The sequence below is a fragment of the Salmo salar genome, chromosome ssa01 (genome assembly GCF_905237065.1).
Source record: "Salmo salar chromosome ssa01, Ssal_v3.1, whole genome shotgun sequence".
Classification (NCBI taxonomy): Eukaryota; Metazoa; Chordata; class Actinopteri; order Salmoniformes; family Salmonidae; genus Salmo; species Salmo salar.
In genome coordinates, this window is record NC_059442.1 from 156,507,223 (window position 1) to 156,526,125 (window position 18,903).

The following is an 18,903-nucleotide window of genomic DNA, read 5'->3' on the forward strand; positions in this document are numbered from 1 at the left end:
TGCTCCTGACCAGATTGCACCCTGTCCAGCACCTGCTTTGCCACTTGGCAAGTAACAGCTGATTGCCTCATCTCAAAGCCATCGTTGCCCCATTTCGAGAGCGGCAATGAGAGTGACTTTGCCCTCCTCAAAATTGCCCTGGACGACATGATGAACAATCACAGACACCTGAATGAGCGGTATAAGTATCAATTGCTTCTTGGACACCTGAAACTTCCAAGTGCACTCCAAGGCCTACATGCATGACCCAAGACCTTATACTGCTGCCTTACAAGCCCTGCAGGATAAGTACGGTCAGCCCTGCAGGATAAGTACGGTCAGCCCTGCAGGATAAGTACGGTCAGCCCTGCAGGATAAGTACGGTCAGCCCCGCAGGATAAGTACGGTCAGCCCCAGGGATAAGTACGGTCAGCCCTGCAGGATAAGTATGGTCAGCCTTGCAGGATAACTACGGTCAGCCCCAGGGATAAGTACGGTCAGCCCCAGGGATAAGTACGGTCAGCCCCAGGGATAAGTACGGTCAGCCCCAGGGATAAGTACGGTCATCCCCGCAGGATAAGTACGGTCATCCCCGCAGGATAAGTACGGTCATCCCCGCAGGATAAGTACGGTCATCCCCGCAGGATAAGTACGGTCAGCCCCGCAGGATAAGTACGGTCAGCCCCAGGGATAAGTACGGTCAGCCCCTGGGATAAGTATGGTCAGCCCCGCGGAATAAGTACGGTCATCCCCGCAGGATAAGTACGGTCAGCCCCGCAGGATAAGTACGGTCAGCCCCGCAGGATAAGTACGGTCATCCCCGCAGGATAAGTACGGTCATCCCCGCAGGATAAGTACGGTCAGCTCCGCAGGATAAGTACGGTCAGCCCAGCAGGATAAGTACGGTCAGCCCAGCAGGATAAGTACGGTCAGCCTCGCAGGATAAGTACGGTCATCCCCGCAGGATAAGTACGGTCAGCCCCGCAGGATAAGTACGGTCAGCCCCAGGGATAAGTACGGTCAGCCCCTGGGATAAGTACGGTCAGCCCCGCGGAATAAGTACGGTCATCCCCGCAGGATAAGTACGGTCAGCCCCGCAGGATAAGTACGGTCAGCCCCGCAGGATAAGTACGGTCATCCCCGCAGGATAAGTACGGTCATCCCCGCAGGATAAGTACGGTCAGCTCCGCAGGATAAGTACGGTCAGCCCAGCAGGATAAGTACGGTCAGCCCTGCAGGATAAGTACGGTCAGCCTCGCAGGATAAGTACGGTCATCCCCGCAGGATGAGTACGGTCATCCCCGCAGGATAAGTACGGTCAGCCCCGCAGGATAAGTACGGTCAGCCCCTGGGATAAGTACGGTCAGCCCCTGGGATAAGTATGGTCAGCCCCGCGGAATAAGTACGGTCAGCCCCGCAGGATAAGTACGGTCAGCCCCGCAGGATAAGTACGGTCAGCCCCGCAGGATAAGTACGGTCAGCCCCGCAGGATAAGTACGGTCAGCCCCGCAGGATAAGTACGGTCAGCCCCGCAGGATAAGTACGGTCAGCTCCGCAGGATAAGTACGGTCAGCCCAGCAGGATAAGTACGGTCAGCCCAGCAGGATAAGTACGGTCAGCCCTGCAGGATAAGTACGGTCAGCCTCGCAGGATAAGTACGGTCAGCCCCGCAGGATAAGTACGGTCAGCCCCGCAGGATAAGTACGGTCAGCCCCGCAGGATAAGTACGGTCAGCCTCGCAGGATAAGTACGGTCAGCCCCGCGGGATAAGTACGGTCAGTCTTGCAGGATAAGTACGGTCAGCCCCAGGGATAAGTACGGTCAGCCCCAGGGATAAGTACGGTCAGCCCCGCAGGATAAGTACGGTCAGCCCCGCAGGATAAGTACGGTCAGCCCCGCAGGATAAGTACGGTCAGCCCCGCAGGATGAGTACGGTCATCCCCGCAGGATGAGTACGGTCATCCCCGCAGGATGAGTACGGTCATCCCCGCAGGATAAGTACGGTCAGCCCCTGGGATAAGTACGGTCAGCCCCACGGGATAAGTACGGTCATCCCCACGGGATAAGTACGGTCATCCCCGCGGGATAAGTACGGTCAGCCCCGCAGGATAAGTACGGTCATCCCCGCAGGATAAGTACGGTCATCCCCGCAGGATAAGTACGGTCATCCCCGCAGGATAAGTACGGTCATCCCCGCAGGATAAGTACGGTCAGCCCCGCAGGATAAGTACGGTCAGCCCCGCAGGATAAGTACGGTCAGCCTCGCAGGATAAGTACAGTCAGCCCCGCGGGATAAGTACGGTCAGCCCCGCGCGATAAGTACGGTCAGCCTGCCAACTCGTCCTGTGTAAGCTAGCCACCATCTTGAAATCCCCCGCCATCGAGCTTGATGACGCAGAAACTGACGGCTCATATTGGAGCATCGTCTTGCCAAAGGCTGTGCAGCACCTCAACCTCACTACTGAGTCTGAGACTCTCACCCTCAGAGCTATTTGCCAAGATGCCTCAGTTACATTTGATATTTCCCTTCTGCTCAAACTCTCTAAGAAATACCGGATACAAATAACTCTCTGTGGACCTGTGTGCATTCTTTCCAGTCCTCAGCTCCCAGACATCAGCAGGCTTGCCACATGGAAAGTCTTTGTGCAGGCAACAACATGGTCCCTACACGTGACGTCCGATTCATTCTCCAGTTCACCCAGTGAAGTGTTCCTCATCGTGGACCCTGGTGGGAAGGTGACACATACCTACCTACCCTGGAGCTGATGGATGCATCATGACTGCTGCCATCTAGGTCAAAGGTCGGACTTACCTTCGAAGACGCAGGTGATCCTGCTACGCAGAACAGACTTTCTCCATGTTTAGAATGTCTTTACATACATTTGGGGTGGCTGTGTAAGAAAGCACATCCCTTTAAGAGTGACTGATGATGTCACAGCTAGCACGAGCTCTCAGAGTGTCAATTCTTCCCAAGTTCAGCTCACCAACTGCAGCTGTGGAGAGGAATCTCCAGTTTCTAACATGATTATTTCTGTTAATCCTTTATTATTAAACTGTTAATCCTTCACTGTGCATGAATGCAATAACTAACACAGTTTATGGACACACAACATTGGATAATTCTCTCGTGTCTCTCTAACCAGAGCACAATCTCCATATCTTTGCCTACTCACAACAGTACTAAATATCAGCGGTTTCACCCTTCTCCCTCTATCTGTCTGAATCACCCCTTCATCTCTCCTCTCCATCACTCCATCCAAATCCTCCCACAACTACAGACCTCCCTCCCCTCACTCCCTGTCCCCACCACCTCAAGGATGAGATGAGTTCACCTACGCCGGTGTGTGTGTGTGTGTGTTCTGTGTTTCTGAACTTTGGGAACCAGGAAGACAGAAATAGAAGCTACAGTACCATCAGCTGCACCACTGGCGTCGCTTAGCAACCATCTCAATTCACACACACACACACATATTTGAAGGTATTTTTCTCATATTCTTTCTCTTTAGGCAGTAATCTACATCCGTTATATATCTATTCCATCTACGTCCATGAAGGAGCAGAATCAAAGTTTATTGTACATGCCATATTTCAATGATTATTTGTTGGATTCATTTATTGTTTCTTTTTTGTGATATGATAATTTATGTAAACCATTTTTTACATTCTTACATACAATCCACACTCATCTTCAGCATTCTTCATACCCTTCATGGTGTTCATCTCACTCTCACTCTCTCCATCTCATCATCCATTCCATCGCTACAACCAGAGATGGAAAAACAGTCCCAAGGTTCAGATCCTGGTGAGGATATCATTGTATCCCTCTCTCCCCCCTCTTCTCTTCTCTCACCCCCTTTTCTCCTTTCTCTCCACCTCTCCTCTTCCTCTCCTCTTTCTTTCCTCATCTTCTCTCCTCTTTTTCCTCTCTTCTTCTCTCTTCCCTCCTTTTCTTCTCTCTTCACCTCTTCTGCTTTTTCTTTCCTCTTCTTCTCTCTTCACCTCTTCTCTCCTCTTCCTCTCCTCTTTCTCCTGTCCTGTTCTCTCTCCATCCTCCTTTTCTCTCTTCCCCTCCTATCCTCCCTCTCCTCTCTCCTCTCCTTATCTCTTATCTTCCTCCTGTCCTCCTCTCTCTTTCCCCTCTCCTCTCTATCATACTCTTTCAGTGGTCTCTGCTGATGAGTCACCTGCCAGTCAGTCCACCCGAGAGAGAAAGAGAGAGACAGATATGCTAATGTTGCATTGTTATGGTTGCAGTTTCACTGTGACAAACTATTATCAGACCTTGAATGAAGGGCTGGTCATTTTCCCAAACACAAAATCAGTTAAGGTGTGTTTGTGTATGTGTGTGTGTGTGTGTTTGTACTGTATTTCCATGTCACTTGTGTTTTTTCTGATATTGTGTGTAATTGATATGTTGTTCAGTAGCTGGTGGGCTGGTCACGTGTAGTTGGCATATTATTCTGGGGTTGTGTGTAGTTGGCATATTATTCTGGGGTTGTGTGTTGTTGGCATGTTATTCTGGGGTTGTGCTTGCTTGCCTGCCTGCCTGCCTGCCTGCCTGCCTGCCTGCCTGCCTGCCTGCCTGCCTGCCTGCCTGTCTGTCTGTCTGTCTGTCTGTCTGTCTGTCTGTCTGTCTGTCTGTCTGTCTGTCTGTCTGTCTGTCTGTCTGTCTGTCTGTCTGTCTGTCTGTCTGTCTGTCTGTCTGTCTGTCTGTCTGTCTGTCTGTCTGTCTGTCTGTCTGTCTGTCTGTCTGTCTGTCTGTCTGTCTGGTCTGTTCGTTCTGTCTGTCTGTCTGTCTGTCTGTCTGTCTGTCTGTCTGTCTGTCTGTCTGTCTGTCTGTCTGTCTGTCTGTCTGTCTGTCTGTCTGTCTGTCTGTCTGTCTGTCTGTCTGTCTGTCTGTCTGTCTGTCTGTCTGTCTGTCTGTCTGTCTGTCTGTCTGTCTGTCTGTCTGTCTGTCTGTCTGTCTGTCTGTCTGTCTGTCTGTCTGTCTGTCTGTCTGTCTGTCTGTCTGTCTGTCTGTCTGTCTGTCTGTCTGTCTGTCTGTCTGTCTGTCTGTCTGTCTGTCTGTCTGTCTGTCTGTCTGTCTGTCTGTCTGTCTGTCTGTTCTGTCTGTCTGTCTGTCTGTCTGTCTGTCTGTCTGTCTGTCTGTCTGTCTGTCTGTCTGTCTGTCTGTCTGTCTGTCTGTCTGTCTGTCTGTCTGTCTGTCTGTCTGTCTGTCTGTCTGTCTGTCTGTCTGTCTGTCTGTCTGTCTGTCTGTCTGTCTGTCTGTCTGTCTGTCTGTCTGTCTGTCTGTCTGTCTGTCTGTCTGTCTGTCTGTCTGTCTGTCTGTCTGTCTGTCTGTCTGTCTGTCTGTCTGTCTGTCTGTCTGTCTGTCTGTCTGTCTGTCTGTCTGTCTGTCTGTCTGTCTGTCTGTCTGTCTGTCTGTCTGTCTGTCTGTCTGTCTGTCTGTCTGTCTGTCTGTCTGTCTGTCTGTCTGTCTGTCTGTCTGTCTGTCTGTCTGTCTGTCTGTCTGTCTGTCTGTCTGTCTGTCTGTCTGTCTGTCTGTCCGTCCTTTCCTCTTGCTCTAATGTCTGTGTTCTGGTTTATGTTGTTGGTGTTGGTCAAATACACTGAGTATACCAAACACCTGTTGTAACAGCCTCAATTTGTCGGGGCATGGACTCTCTACAAGGTCCTTTGGGTGGTGGACTATTCTTGATACACACAGGATGTTCTTAATGTTTTGTACACTCAGTGTATATACCACGTTCTACCAAAATATTCCTGATATGCTTTGATGTTTTTGATGGAATCGGAGTGCCTCTCACTACATCTCACACATGCTCTGTGGGTGTGTAGGATGAGGGGGCTGGGATGGAGAGGAGGACCCAATCCAATTCTTTAAATCATTTGATTGATTTGATCTGCTTAGTTGTGTTCTGTTGGGTTGATCAGGCTTGTGGGTAAATGAGCTGTAGGGTGTCTGTCTATCTTGGCTTAATCATTTCTAATCCCGCCCACACACACTAACCACACCCTCTGATAGGCTTAATCACTTATTTTTTGCAACATTTTGTTTGATCTTTTATAAACCAAACCAAACATAGACGACAACATCACACATACGTCAACTATATTCCACCTGCCCAGACCCACTAGCACACACCCCCATCTCCAGCGCTGCATCACTTTCCACCACATGGCCTGAAACTGCATCGTTTTGTTTCTCTCAGTAGCCCACGCACTTTCAATATTTAAATAATTAGATTTTGTCCATTGTGTTAATGATGGCGGATTGATTTCCACATTTTCTTAAGATGAGTAGAGAATCGTCCAACCCATCAGGAATCTCACTACACCCCCATATGCAATGTCTTGAAATATGCAGGCTCAGTCACTTCTAATTCACCCTCACACAGTCCTCTGATAGGCTGGCTGCACGCTAACCACTCACTCTTGAGATGTACCTAATTTAGCAGACACTCTTATCTAGTGCAACTTACAATAACAATTAGAGTTAAGTACCTTGCTCAAGGGCACATCGACACCTAGTCGGCTCAGGGATTTGAACCAGCGATCTTTCTGTTACTAGCCCAACGCTCTTAATTGCTAGGCTACCTGCCTTATTGTCCTTCGTTCAGTCTTCTGTACATGCACAATAGACTTTAAAAGCTATAACAAACGTTTAAAGGATATAACAAATGGATACTTACTGTATCCTAACATTTAATCACCTCAGAAAGAAACACAAACTTGAAAATAACAACTTACTTGAAAGTTTCAGTAATCAAAAATGACAAATTGAAAGGGGCCAAAGGCATCAAATTAACAATGAAAAGACTAAATAAAATTGATTCCCAAAGATAAAATAAAAACCTGGTTTTACAACCCCATTGAGGGTATTTATCATATTTTCGAAATAGGTCGTATACTACCCAAGTTATCAAAAAACATGTAACATTACCCTTTAAAACAAACAATCTATAGAGGTTTACAATTGAAGAGCAATTCCCATCATAAACAACACATGTAGTAGTTATAGGTAATGCATTTCAATGATTAAAAAAATATGAGATTCCTTCCATTCGAGACTTAAATGTTGCAATCTACTAATTACTGTCCAAATAAACAACCAGGTCCAGTAGTCATCATAATTCCGTTTACTTCGCCCTACATGATGTCAACTCAGAATTAGATCTAAATCGAACTATCATTAGAATTCAAATTGGAGAGTAACGACACACATCAGGAAGTACTATTATGTAGAAAACAATGCATCCCCCCCCAAAAAGAGGCGTGTACAAAAAAGAATGGGGAAAAGGCCATGAAAAAGTGGTTTGGGTTGATTAGTGGTGCTGATAATCAAAATGAGGATTTTATCCTATTACTTTATTTGTATTGCATGTCCCATACCTAGTGGTCTGGGAAGGTTAGTGGTACAGGTAGCGTTACATCAACAACTCTGCTGTATAATACTTTCTGATGATTGTGTTTCCCATTCCAAGCTAAAGTGCATCTATTCTGAACAAAAATATAAACTCAATATGGAACAATTTTACTGAGTTACAGTTGATATAAGAAAATCAGTCAACTGAAATAAATTCATTAGGGCCTAATCTATGGATTTCACATGACTGAGCAGGGGCGCAGCCATGGGTGGGCCTGGGAGGGCATAGGCCCACCCACATAGGCCCAGCTAATCAGAATTCGTTTTTCCCCACAAAAGGGCTTTATTACAGACTGAATACTCCTTAGTTTCATCAGCTGTCTGGGTTGCTGGTCTCAGACGATCCCGCAGGTGAAGAAGCTGGATGTGGAGGTCCTGGGCTGTTGTGGTTACACGTGGTCTGCGGTTGTGAGGCCGGTTGGACGTACTGCCAAATTCTCGAAAACAGCGTTGGAGGCGGCTTATGGTAGAGAAATGAACATTAAATTCTCTGGCAACAGCTCTGGTGGACATTCCTACAGTCAACATGCCATTTGCACGCTCCCTCAAAACTTGAGACATCTGTGGCATTGTTTTGTGTGACAAAACTGTACATTTTAGCGTTGCCTTTTATTGTCGCCAGCACAAGGTGAACCTGTGTAATGATCATGCTGTTTAATCAGCTCTTGATATGCTACACCTGTCAGGTTTATGGATTATCTTGGCAAAGGAAAAATGCTCCCCAACAGGCATGTAAACAAATTTGTGCACAAAGAAATAAGCTTTTTGTGCGTATGGAAAATTTCTAGGATCTTGTATTTCAGCTCATGAAACATGGGACCAACACTTTACATGTTGCGTTTATATCTTTATTCAGTATTTATCTCATATGCCTTTAGGAAGAATTTGCACAAAATAATTTCTACCTGCAACATCATCAAACCCTCATGAAACTGTACATTGGCACCTTGCTAATTTCACCTATTCTCTAGTTGAAGTGTGCCAAAAGGAACTCTGTAAAACCCTTCGGTCTACCTTTAGATAGATGGCTGTGTTCCATTATGGCTGTGTTTTCACTGCCTTACTGTGCAGTGAGGTGGTGTTGCTACCACAGTCCACAAACTGCTACATCTCCTGGGAGACCTGCTCCGCCTGACAGGCTCGATCACTTCTAATTCTCTCCCTCACACTAACCAGGTCCTCTGATAGGCTGGCTGCACACCGACTGACTCACAATATTGATCCTGCCCTGTATATCAGTCCTTTGGGTTTGAATGAGTCTGTCTCATGATAGATATAGACTTGGATCTGATATAGACCGTACATACTGCAGAGATGGGAAAAGAGTGGCATGTTTATTATTTAGAGGTTGGCACAGATCAAAGATCAGCTTTCCTAAGTCTGGCTAAATCCTAACCTTGAACATTTTTAGGGGGGAAACTGCAAAACTGACCTTAGATCACTGTATAGGGTCAACTCTTTATTGTTTTAAATCATTTTTGTTCACCTGGCGACCTGGTCAGCATGCACTGCGCCCGGCCCACCACAGGAGTCACTAGTACGCGATGGGACAACCCGGACGACGCTGGGCCAATTGTGCACCGCCCCATGGGTCTCCCGGTCGCGGCTGGTTATGAGAATCTCTAGTTGCACAGCTAGCACTGTGATGCAAGGCCTTAGACCACTGCACCACTCGGGAGACCCCTAATGTTTTCAATTCTTTAAAAAAGTGGAATTCCACTCTCCTTACGTGTTCTTTGAAGTTGTATTGATAGAAGTGTAGCACAGAAAGTGAGTAGCGGAATGGGGATATGAAACGCTGCCTTCAGGGGCATAACATGTGACCATGCGGTGGCAACACAACCACTAGACCAGCCTCCTTTCTAACCTCACCCACATCCATACACCCACATCCACACCTCCTGTCACTTCTCTGTTGTGTCGTGTTTTAACCCCTTGTTTTCTGTGCACTGCTGCAGCCTAACAGCACGAGAAACAGCACAGTCACCAGCCCCAAAGGAATCCCCTCTGCTGCACTGGTACACTCCTCCTTTATATATCACTCTATCTCCCTCTGTCTCTATTCAACTTCTTTCTCTCCCTTTCTCTATCCGTCTTTATGTCCTCAGTTTCTCTGTTCCTGTCTGTCTGTCTGTCTGTCTGTCTGTCTGTCTGTCTGTCTGTCTGTCTGTCTGTCTGTCTGTCTGTCTGTCTGTCTGTCTGTCTGTCTGTCTGTCTGTCTGTCTGTCTGTCTGTCTGTCTGTCTGTCTGTCTGTCTCTCTGTCTCTCTGTGTCTATCTCTCTCTATCTTAGTCTGTCTGCACTCTGCACCCATCACCAGCCACCTATTAGAAGCCGTTCTGTGTGTGTGATTGTGTGCGACTGTTTGTGTGTGTGCGACTGTTTGTGTGTGTGCGACTGTGCGTATGATGAAGCTGCATGACTTGTAAGTCATGGTCCGTCAGGTTGTAGTAGCTATAAGTGGCTTACTGGTAGAAGTGCAGTCACAAGCCATCTTCCTTTGGCGTTGTTTTCTATTGGTGGGTGACAGTGTTGGTGTGTGTCACTCAGGTGTATGTTAATCTGTGTTCTGTTTGGCCTGCTGTGAACTGTGAATCCTTAGGAAGAGATCCACAACTTAGGAGCTCCCGGAAGATATGCAGGGTGGCTTTGGGTTTGATGTGGGTCGTTTTAGGTTCTTGCAAGTGTGAGAACAAGCGCCTGAGTGAGACTAGTATTTTTTGTTTCTGATATCATTTTCTTAGAGGAATTCTTTGAATAACCATTTATTTCCTTCCATTAACCCTTTGATAACCCTTTCTCAAGGGGAAATCTCTCTCTCTCTCTCTTTATACCTTTTAACTAGTATTTTCTTCTCTCTCTCTCTTCCACCATATCTCTTTCTCTTTCTTTTCTCTAACACCTACAACTCTGCTCTCTGTCATCCCTCTCTCTCTCTCCCTCTCCCCTCTCTTTCTATTTCTCTCAATAGGAGCCTCAGACCACTGTTATCCATGTGGATAGGAACAAGGTATATCCTTCTTCCATCCCTCCATCTTTTTCTCTCCTGCTTTCAGTCCTCTCATCTTCATCTTCTCTCGCTCTGTCCTTGGCAAGCTGGTGTGTTAGCGTATTATAGTGTGTGTGTGTGCGTGTCTAGCATGACTCCTGGTTGAGGAGTTTTGTGTGGGTTGTAGGTCTGGTCTTTGTGCTGTTGAGGTCTGGTGTGCCTGCACGCCGCAGTCATACAGACCTGGGAACAGCTGCTTAATATAACCACACTGACACAAAACTACCCACACTACATATGTGGAGATATTTTGTCCACCACCGCCATCTTGTGGAAATAAATGGAAGCGGGCTCTGTGGTGTGTGCCAGATGTCTTGCCATCTGGTGGTTTCTACTGCTATACACCACTGCATGTATGGGACAGCACACTGAATGGGGGAAACTGAGTTTGGTGTTCTCATGGTGTTTAACCATAGCACTGTATGTGTGTGTCATGATAATAGTAGTGTGTGTGTGTGTGTGTGTGTATCTGGGTTGACCTGTCACTGACATGTCTCTCTGTGTCTGCAGGATTCATCTGACAGCAACACCACTATTGAGGATGAGGATGTGAAACGTGAGTCACGCACAAACGCACACACGCACACGCACACACACACACACACACACACACACACACACACTACTATTATTATGACACACATATACAGCACTGTGGTTGAATACCATGAGAACACCAAACTCAGTTGAGAGAGGAAGGAGAGGCAGAAAAGATGGAGAGTAAAGAGGAAGAAGAAAGGAAGGAGAGAAGAAGGAGAGCGTAAACAGACAGGAAGGGAAGTAGAGAAGAAGAAGAGAGGAAGGAAAGAGGAAGGAGAGAGGAAACAGATAGGAAGGAAAAAAGGGAAGGAGAGAGGAAGGAGCGAGGAAGTAGAGAGGATGAAGAGAGGAAGCAGACAGGAAGGAATGAAGGGAAGTAGAGAAGGAGACAGAAGGAGACAGGAGGGGAAGGAGGAAGGAAAGAGATGGAGGAAGGAAAGAAAGAAAGGAGGGAAGGAGGGAGGAAGGAGAAAGGAAGGAGAGAGGAAAGAAACAGGAAGGAAAGATGGGAAGGAAGGAGGGAGGAAGGAGGGAGGAAGGCGAGAGGAAGGCGAGAGGAAGGGCATATCAGGACCTCCAGCAGCAACTGTATGTAAGTAAGCCCTTCTGTTGGTCTGCTGGAAGAGAGAAAGAGTGAGGGAGAGGAAGGAGGGAGTGATAGAGGGAGAGGGAGGGAGTGATAGAGGGAGGGAGTGGGAGGAAGTAAGTCTTATCTAGGGACAGGAATAGCTGGATGAGCTCAACATGCCTCACACAGGAGAGGAGAGAGGAGAGGAGAGGAGAGAGGAGAGGAGAGAGGAGAGAAGAGAAGAGAAGGAGAGTGAGAAGGAGAAATAAGTCCTGGTGACTGTAGCCAGGTGAACTATAGCTGTAGCTCTTTCTGGTGTTGGGTTTTTCATTCTCCATGGCCCTGCATAGCTCTACGGAGACCTGAGTGGCAGGACTGTATATTATGGGTATGTGTGAGTGTGTGTACCATGCTAGTGGAGGGAGTGTGTGTAAGTCTACTTATACCAGGCTCAGAGGATGAGAGGGAGATGAGAGAGAGCGATAGATAAAAAGAGAGAATTGAATGAGAGGATTTACCACCATGAATAGCAAGCCGTCTGGTGAGTATCTCTGCTATGACAACAACCCTCACTCTGTAGCGTTACCAGAGTATGTGAGCAGAGTTGAGCAGTCGGAAATTCTGTTCATCGCTCATGGACATCCACCTCCTTTCCAACCACTCTGCTAAAAACCGCTCTGCACTCCAAAAAGAAAAAGAAATGCCACTGTTAATTCGCTCCATCCATTAAAATCACAATTGAACCAGAACCCATCTATTGTAACTACCGGGACCTACAGTACCATTTGGTTTTGTAGGATTGAAACCAAACCATTTGATTTGAATGGAAAGTATTTAAATAAAAATGAAAAGGTGAATGTAAGAAGCACTTATCATTTCAAATAGGCAACATGTGGTATTAAACAGCATATAAACAGTGTAAATAGGTCAGGAGCCAAACAGGGAGCCTAAGAAGGAACAAAAATCTATTATTTAAGCTATACTGTATACAGCGCATTCGGAAATTATTCAGACCCCTTGACTTTTTCCACATTTTGTTATGTGACAGCCTTATTCTAAAATGGATTAAATAATTTTTTCCCCTCATCAATCTACACTCCATCATGACAAAGCAAAAACATAAAAAACAGAAATACCTTATTTACATATGTATTCAGACCCTTTGCTATGAGACTAGAATTTGAGTTCAGGTGCATCCTGTTTCCATTGATCATCCTTGAGATGTGTCTACAACTTGATTGGAGTCCACTTGTGGTAAATTCAACTGATTGGACTTGATTTGGAAAGACACACACCTGTCTATATAATGTCCCATAGTTGACAGTGCATGTCAGAGCAAAAACCAAGCCATGAGGTCAAAGGAAATGGCCGTAAAGCTCCGAGACAGGATTGTGTCAAGGCACAGATCTGGGGAAGGGTACCAAAAAATCTCTGCAGCATTGAAGGTCCCAGGAACACAGTGGCCTACATCATTCTTAAATGGAGGAAGTTTGGAAGCACCAAGACTCTTCCTAGAGCTGGCCGCGCGGCCAAACTGAGCAATCGGTAGAGAAGAGCCTTGGTCAGGGAGGTGACCAAGAACCCGATGGTCATTCTGACAGAGCTCCAGAGTTCCTCTGTGGAGATGGGAGAACCTTCTCTGCAGCACTCCCCCAATCAGGCCTTTATGGAAGAGTGGCCAGGCGGAAGCCACTCCTCAGTGAAAGGCACATGACAGTCCGCTTGGAGTTTGCCAAAAGGCACCTGAAGACTCTCAGACCATGAGAAACAAGATTCTCTGGTCTGATGAAACTAAGATTGAACTCTTTGGCCTAAATGCCAAGCGTCACATCTGGAGGAAACCTGGCACCCTCCCTACGGTGAAGAATGGTTGTGGCAGCATCATGCTGTGGGAATGTTTTTCAGCGGGAGGGAGACTAGGCAGGATCGAGGGAAAGATGAACTGAGGAAAGTACAGAGAGATCGTTGATGAAAAATTGCTCCAGAGCGCTCAGGACCTCAGACCGGGGTGAAGGTTCACCTTCCAACAGGACAGCGACCCTAATCTCACAGCCAAGACAAATCAGGAGAGGCTTCAGGACAAGTCTCTGAATGTCATTGAGTGGCCCAGCCAGAGCCCGGACTTCAACCTGATTGAACATCTTTGGAGAGACCTGAAAACAGCTGTGCAGCGACACTCCCCGTTCAACCTGACAGAACTTTAGAGGATATGTAGAGAAGAATGTGAGAAACTCCCCAATACAGGTGTGCCAAGCTTGCAGTGTCATACCCAAGAAGACTCGAGGCTGTAATCGCAACAAAGTACTGAGTAAAGGGTCTGAATACTTACAGTTGAGGTCTGAAGTTTACATACACTAAGCCTGGAGTCATTCAAACTCGTTTTTCAACCACTCCACAAATTTCTTGTTAATAACAAACTATAGTTTTGGCAAGTAGGTTCGGACATCTACTGTGTGCATGACACAAGTCATTTTTCCAACAATTATTTACAGACAGATTATTTCACTTATAATTCACTGTATCACAATTCCAGTGGGTCAGAAGTTTACATACACTAAGTTGACTGTGCCTTTAAACAGCTTGGAAAATTCCCGAAAATTATGTCATGGCTTTAGAAGCTTCTGATAGGCTTATTGACATAATTTGAGTCAATTGGAGGTGTACCTGTGGATGTATTTCAAGGCCTACCTTCAAACTCAGTGACTCTTTGCTTGACATCATGGGAAAATCAAAAGAAATCAGCCAAGACCTCAGGAAAGAAATTGTAGACCTCCACAAGTCTGGTTCATTGGGAGCAATTTCCATGTGCCTGAAGGTACCACATTCATCTGTACAAATAATAGTACGCAAGTATAAACACCATGGGACTACGCAGCCATCATACCACTTAGGAAGGAGACGCGTTCTGTCTCCTAGAGATGAATGTACTTTGATGGGAAAAGTGCAAATCAATCCCAGAACAACAGCAAAGGACCTTGTGAAGATGCTGGAGGAAACGGGTTCAAAAGTATTTTTATTCACAGTAAAGCGAGTCCTATATCTACATAACCTGAAAGGCCACTCAGCAAGGAAGAAGCCACTGCTCCAAAACCGCCATAAAAAAAGCCAGACTACGGTTTTCAACTGCACATGGGGACAAAGATCGTACTTTTTGGAGAAATGTCCTCTGGTCTGATGAAACAAAAATAGAACTGTTTGGCCATAATGACCATCGTTATTTTGGGAGGAAAAAGGGGGAGGCATGCCAGCCGAAGAACACCATCCCAACCGTGAAGCACGGGGGTGGCAGCATCATGTTGTGGGTGCTTTGCTGCAGGAGGGACAGGTGCACTTCACAAAATAGATGGCATCATGAGGAAGCAAAATTCTGTGGATATATTGAAGCAACATCTCAAGACATCAGTCAGGAAGTTAAAGCTTGGTCGCAAATGGGTCTTTCAAATGGACAATGACCCCAAGCTTGCTTCCAAAGTTGTGACAAAATGGCTTAAGGACAACAAAGTCAAGGTATTGGAGTGGCCATCACAAAGCCCTGACCTCAATCCCATAGAAAATTTGTGGGCAGAACTGAAAAAGCATGCGCAAGCAAGCAGGCCTACAAACCTGACTCAGTTACACCAACTCTGTCAGGAGGAATGGGCCAAAATTCACCCAACTTATTGTGGGAAGCTTGTGGAAGGCTACCCGAAACATATGACCCAAGTTAAGCAATTTAAAGGCAATGCTACCAAACAGTAATTGAGTGTATGTAAACTTCTGACTCGCTGGGAATGTGATGAAAGAAATAAAAGCTGAAATAAATCATTCTCTACTATTATTCTGACATTTCACATTCTTAAAATAAAGTGGTGATCCTAACTGACCTAAGACAGGGAATTTTTACTACGATTAAATGTCAGGAATTGTGAAAACTGAGTTGAAATGTATTTGGCTAAGGTGTATGTAAATTCCAACTTCAACTGTATGTAAATATAATATTTATTTTATTTATTTTATACATTTGCAAAAATGTATAAAACCTGTTTTTGCTTTGTTGTTATGGGTTATAGCGTGTAGATTGTTGAGAGGAAAAAATAGTTGAATCCATTTTAGAATAAGGCTGTAACAAAATGTGGAAAAAGTGAAGGGGTCTGAATACTTTCCTGTATTTCAATTATTTCAAGGCTATGGCCTACAAAGAAAAACACTGAAGCACTAGGCTGGTAGGGACATAAAGTGCTCAGCATTTAAGCAACATTTTGTTGTATTAAGTCATTATAGTCTATAAATTGCGCATATACTGTAGGCTGCAACTGACTTAGAATTAAATACTTGCCTTAAATAAATGCCTTATTAGGCTCAGTCTACAGTGCCTTTGAATACATTTTTAGAAACACGAGTTTGGCTGAAGTTTGAGGCTTCATGCTCATGCGATGGTGCCTGGAAAGTAGGCCTGCAGTAGAGAGTATCCTTTCAGCGCTTGCAGAGCCACTGGGGATGCTAAACACCCTTCGGGCCACTCTTGCCAGGCTGGGCAGAGATGCAGAGTTGTTTATTTTACATTTTTCAATAGGTAGTCTTAGACGTTTGTGGGAAAAAGTGGGAATATGCCAGGCCTATTGGGCCAAAATCAATTATGGCCTATTGTATAGATAATAGAAAAAAAATGAACAAAAGTTTTAAGAGATCAGATTTTTTGTTTATTAATACTTTGCTACAATGACACACTTAGCTAGCCTCGTTCCCTTCTTTTAGCATGTGCACGTAGTAAGTACACCATCATGCTTTCACAATATGTGTCTTTTCAGATTACACAATGATTCACAGCACTCCCTCTCTTGCTCTTGGTCCTCATCTTTGTAAGTCACCTTGATTTTGCACCTGTATGTTTTATCAGTTTCTTTATGAAAATATTTAATGAACTCCATGACCGTAGCTAAAGCAAGTGGCTCTAGCAGTACACAAGTAGACTACAAATGCATGCTGGGCCAGGCATGCCCTGAGCTCCTGAAGTAAGAGCTGCTGCAGCAAAATTGGAGCCGACGTTCCAGCCTTTGGGAATCTTGCTCTGCGAAATTTGTGGCAAAACCATTTTATTGTCCCCAACCCATGTTCACTCTGTTATTGGTTCCCTCTGCAGTGCGAAAACAGGAGATTATCAAGATCACTGAGCAGCTGATTGAAGCTGTCAACAATGGAGACTTTGAGGCCTATGCGTGAGTACACTACAACTCCCAGCCTGCACCTCACCAGAGTACTGTAACTCCCAGCCTGCACCTCACCAGAGTACTGTAACTCCCAGCCTGCACCTCACCAGAGTACTGTAACTCCCAGCCTGCACCTCACCAGAGTACTGTAACTCCCAGCCTGCACCTCACCAGAGTACTGTAACTCTCAGCCTGCACCTCACCAGAGTACTGTAACTCCCAGCCTGCACCTCACCAGAGTACTGTAACTCCCAGCCTGCACCTCACCAGAGTACTGTAACTCCCAGCCTGCACCTCACCAGAGTACTGTAACTCTCAGCCTGCACCTCACCAGAGTACTGTAACTCCCAGCCTGCACCTCACCAGAGTACTGTAACTCCCAGCCTGCCCCTCACCAGAGTACTGTAACTCCCAGCCTGCACCTCACCAGAGTACTGTAACTCCCAGCCTGCCCCTCACCAGTGTACTGTAACTCCCAGCCTGCCCCTCACCAGTGTACTGTAACTCCCAGCCTGCACCTCACCAGAGTACTGTAACTCCCAGCCTGCACCTCACCAGAGTACTGTAACTCCCAGCCTGCACCTCACCAGAGTACTGTAACTCCCAGCCTGCACCTCACCAGAGTACTGTAACTCCCAGCCTGCACCTCACCAGAGTACTGTAACTCCCAGCCTGCACCTCACCAGAGTACTGTAACTCCCAGCCTGCCCCTCACCAGAGTACTGTAACTCCCAGCCTGCCCCTCACCAGAGTACTACACTCCCAGCCTGCACCTCACCAGAGTACTGTAACTCCCAGCCTGCCCCTCACCATAACACTAAAACTCCTAGTCTGCGCCTAATTTTACCCTAAAACTACAGGTGACATTTGACCTCTGCTAAACTGCACTGACCTCTGCAAAAAAACACCTTTATACTCTAAATATTTAGCAGGGATGATAGCCTGCAACTCAAATAACCATAACACTACAACTCCCAGCCTGCACCTCACTATCTCGCTACAACTACGGAGGTTCTAAACTGAGATTTCTTGGTTGCTCTTTTAGTCTGAGCTTAGATTATGTGTTGTCAACAGGAAGATCTGTGACCCATGTTTGACGTCATTTGAGCCAGAGGCCCTGGGGAACCTAGTGGAGGGCATGGACTTCCACCGGTTCTACTTCGACAACCGTAAGACAACTATAACACAACCACGACAAAACCATTACACAACTACTACACAACATTAAGACAACCATTACACAACTATAGCACAACATTAAGACAACCACTACACAACCATTGCACAACTATAACACAACCTTAAGACTACTACGCAACCGTTACACAACTATAACACAGGCTTAAGACAACCACTACACAACCACTACACAACCTTAAGATAACCATTACACAACTATTATACAACCATTACACAACTATTATACAACCATAAACTATCTGTACTCTCCTTTCCCAGTCCTGTCTAAGAACAGTAAGCCCATCCACACCACCATCCTCAACCCTCACGTCCACCTGATTGGTGAAGACGCTGCCTGCATCGCCTACATACGCCTCACGCAATTCGTCGACGGCGCTGGCCGCCCATGCTCCAGCCAATCAGAGGAGACGAGGGTGTGGCATCGCCGAGAGAGCAAGTGGCAGAATGTTCACTTCCACTGCTCTGGAGCACCGGCCGCACCACTGCAGCAGTGAACTGGTACACACACACACACACACACACACACACACACCAGCACGCACTCACTCTTACTAACACACACACTCATTCATTCATACGCACACACACGCACACCCACAGCTACACACACTCACTCACTCACTCACTCACTCACTCACTCACTCACTACACACACACACACACACACACACACACACACACACACACACACACACACACACACACACACACACACACACACACACACACACACACTTCAGAGCTTGACAGTTATTGTTTCTTTTTTTGTCTTTCAGGAGGAGTGAGAGTCTTAGAGAGGAAAGAGAGAGCGAGAGGAGAAAGAGAGGAGAGGAGGATGGAGAGAGATGGAGAGAAGAGAGAGGAAAGGAGGATGTGGAGAGAGAGAGAGGAAAGGAGTGAGAGAGTGAGAGAGAGTGAGAGAGAGAGAGAGAGAGAGAGAGAGAGAGAGAGAGAG

The 18,903-nt window shown here is 46.4% G+C and overlaps 1 protein-coding gene across 8 annotated transcripts in view; it reads left to right on the top strand.

The window, feature by feature from the left end:
- LOC106569240 (calcium/calmodulin-dependent protein kinase type II subunit beta) overlaps positions 1 to 18,838 on the top strand; it is a 79,731-nt gene extending 60,893 nt beyond the window's left edge. For 2 of the 8 annotated variants that reach the window (XM_045692802.1, XM_045692809.1), the window contains exons 15-21: positions 9,364 to 9,423; positions 10,377 to 10,415; positions 10,965 to 11,010; positions 16,682 to 16,757; positions 17,823 to 17,917; positions 18,207 to 18,446; positions 18,725 to 18,838. In XM_045692802.1, coding sequence (XP_045548758.1) covers positions 9,364 to 9,423; positions 10,377 to 10,415; positions 10,965 to 11,010; positions 16,682 to 16,757; positions 17,823 to 17,917; positions 18,207 to 18,442 — 552 coding nt within the window. In that variant the 3' untranslated portion in view covers positions 18,443 to 18,446; positions 18,725 to 18,838. The remainder of the gene's footprint in view (positions 1 to 9,363; positions 9,424 to 10,376; positions 10,416 to 10,964; positions 11,011 to 16,681; positions 16,758 to 17,822; positions 17,918 to 18,206; positions 18,447 to 18,724) is intronic. The other 6 variants (XM_045692830.1, XM_045692839.1, XM_045692815.1 and 3 more) reach the window with 3 other exon arrangements.
- Positions 18,839 to 18,903: the final 65 nt, after the last annotated feature.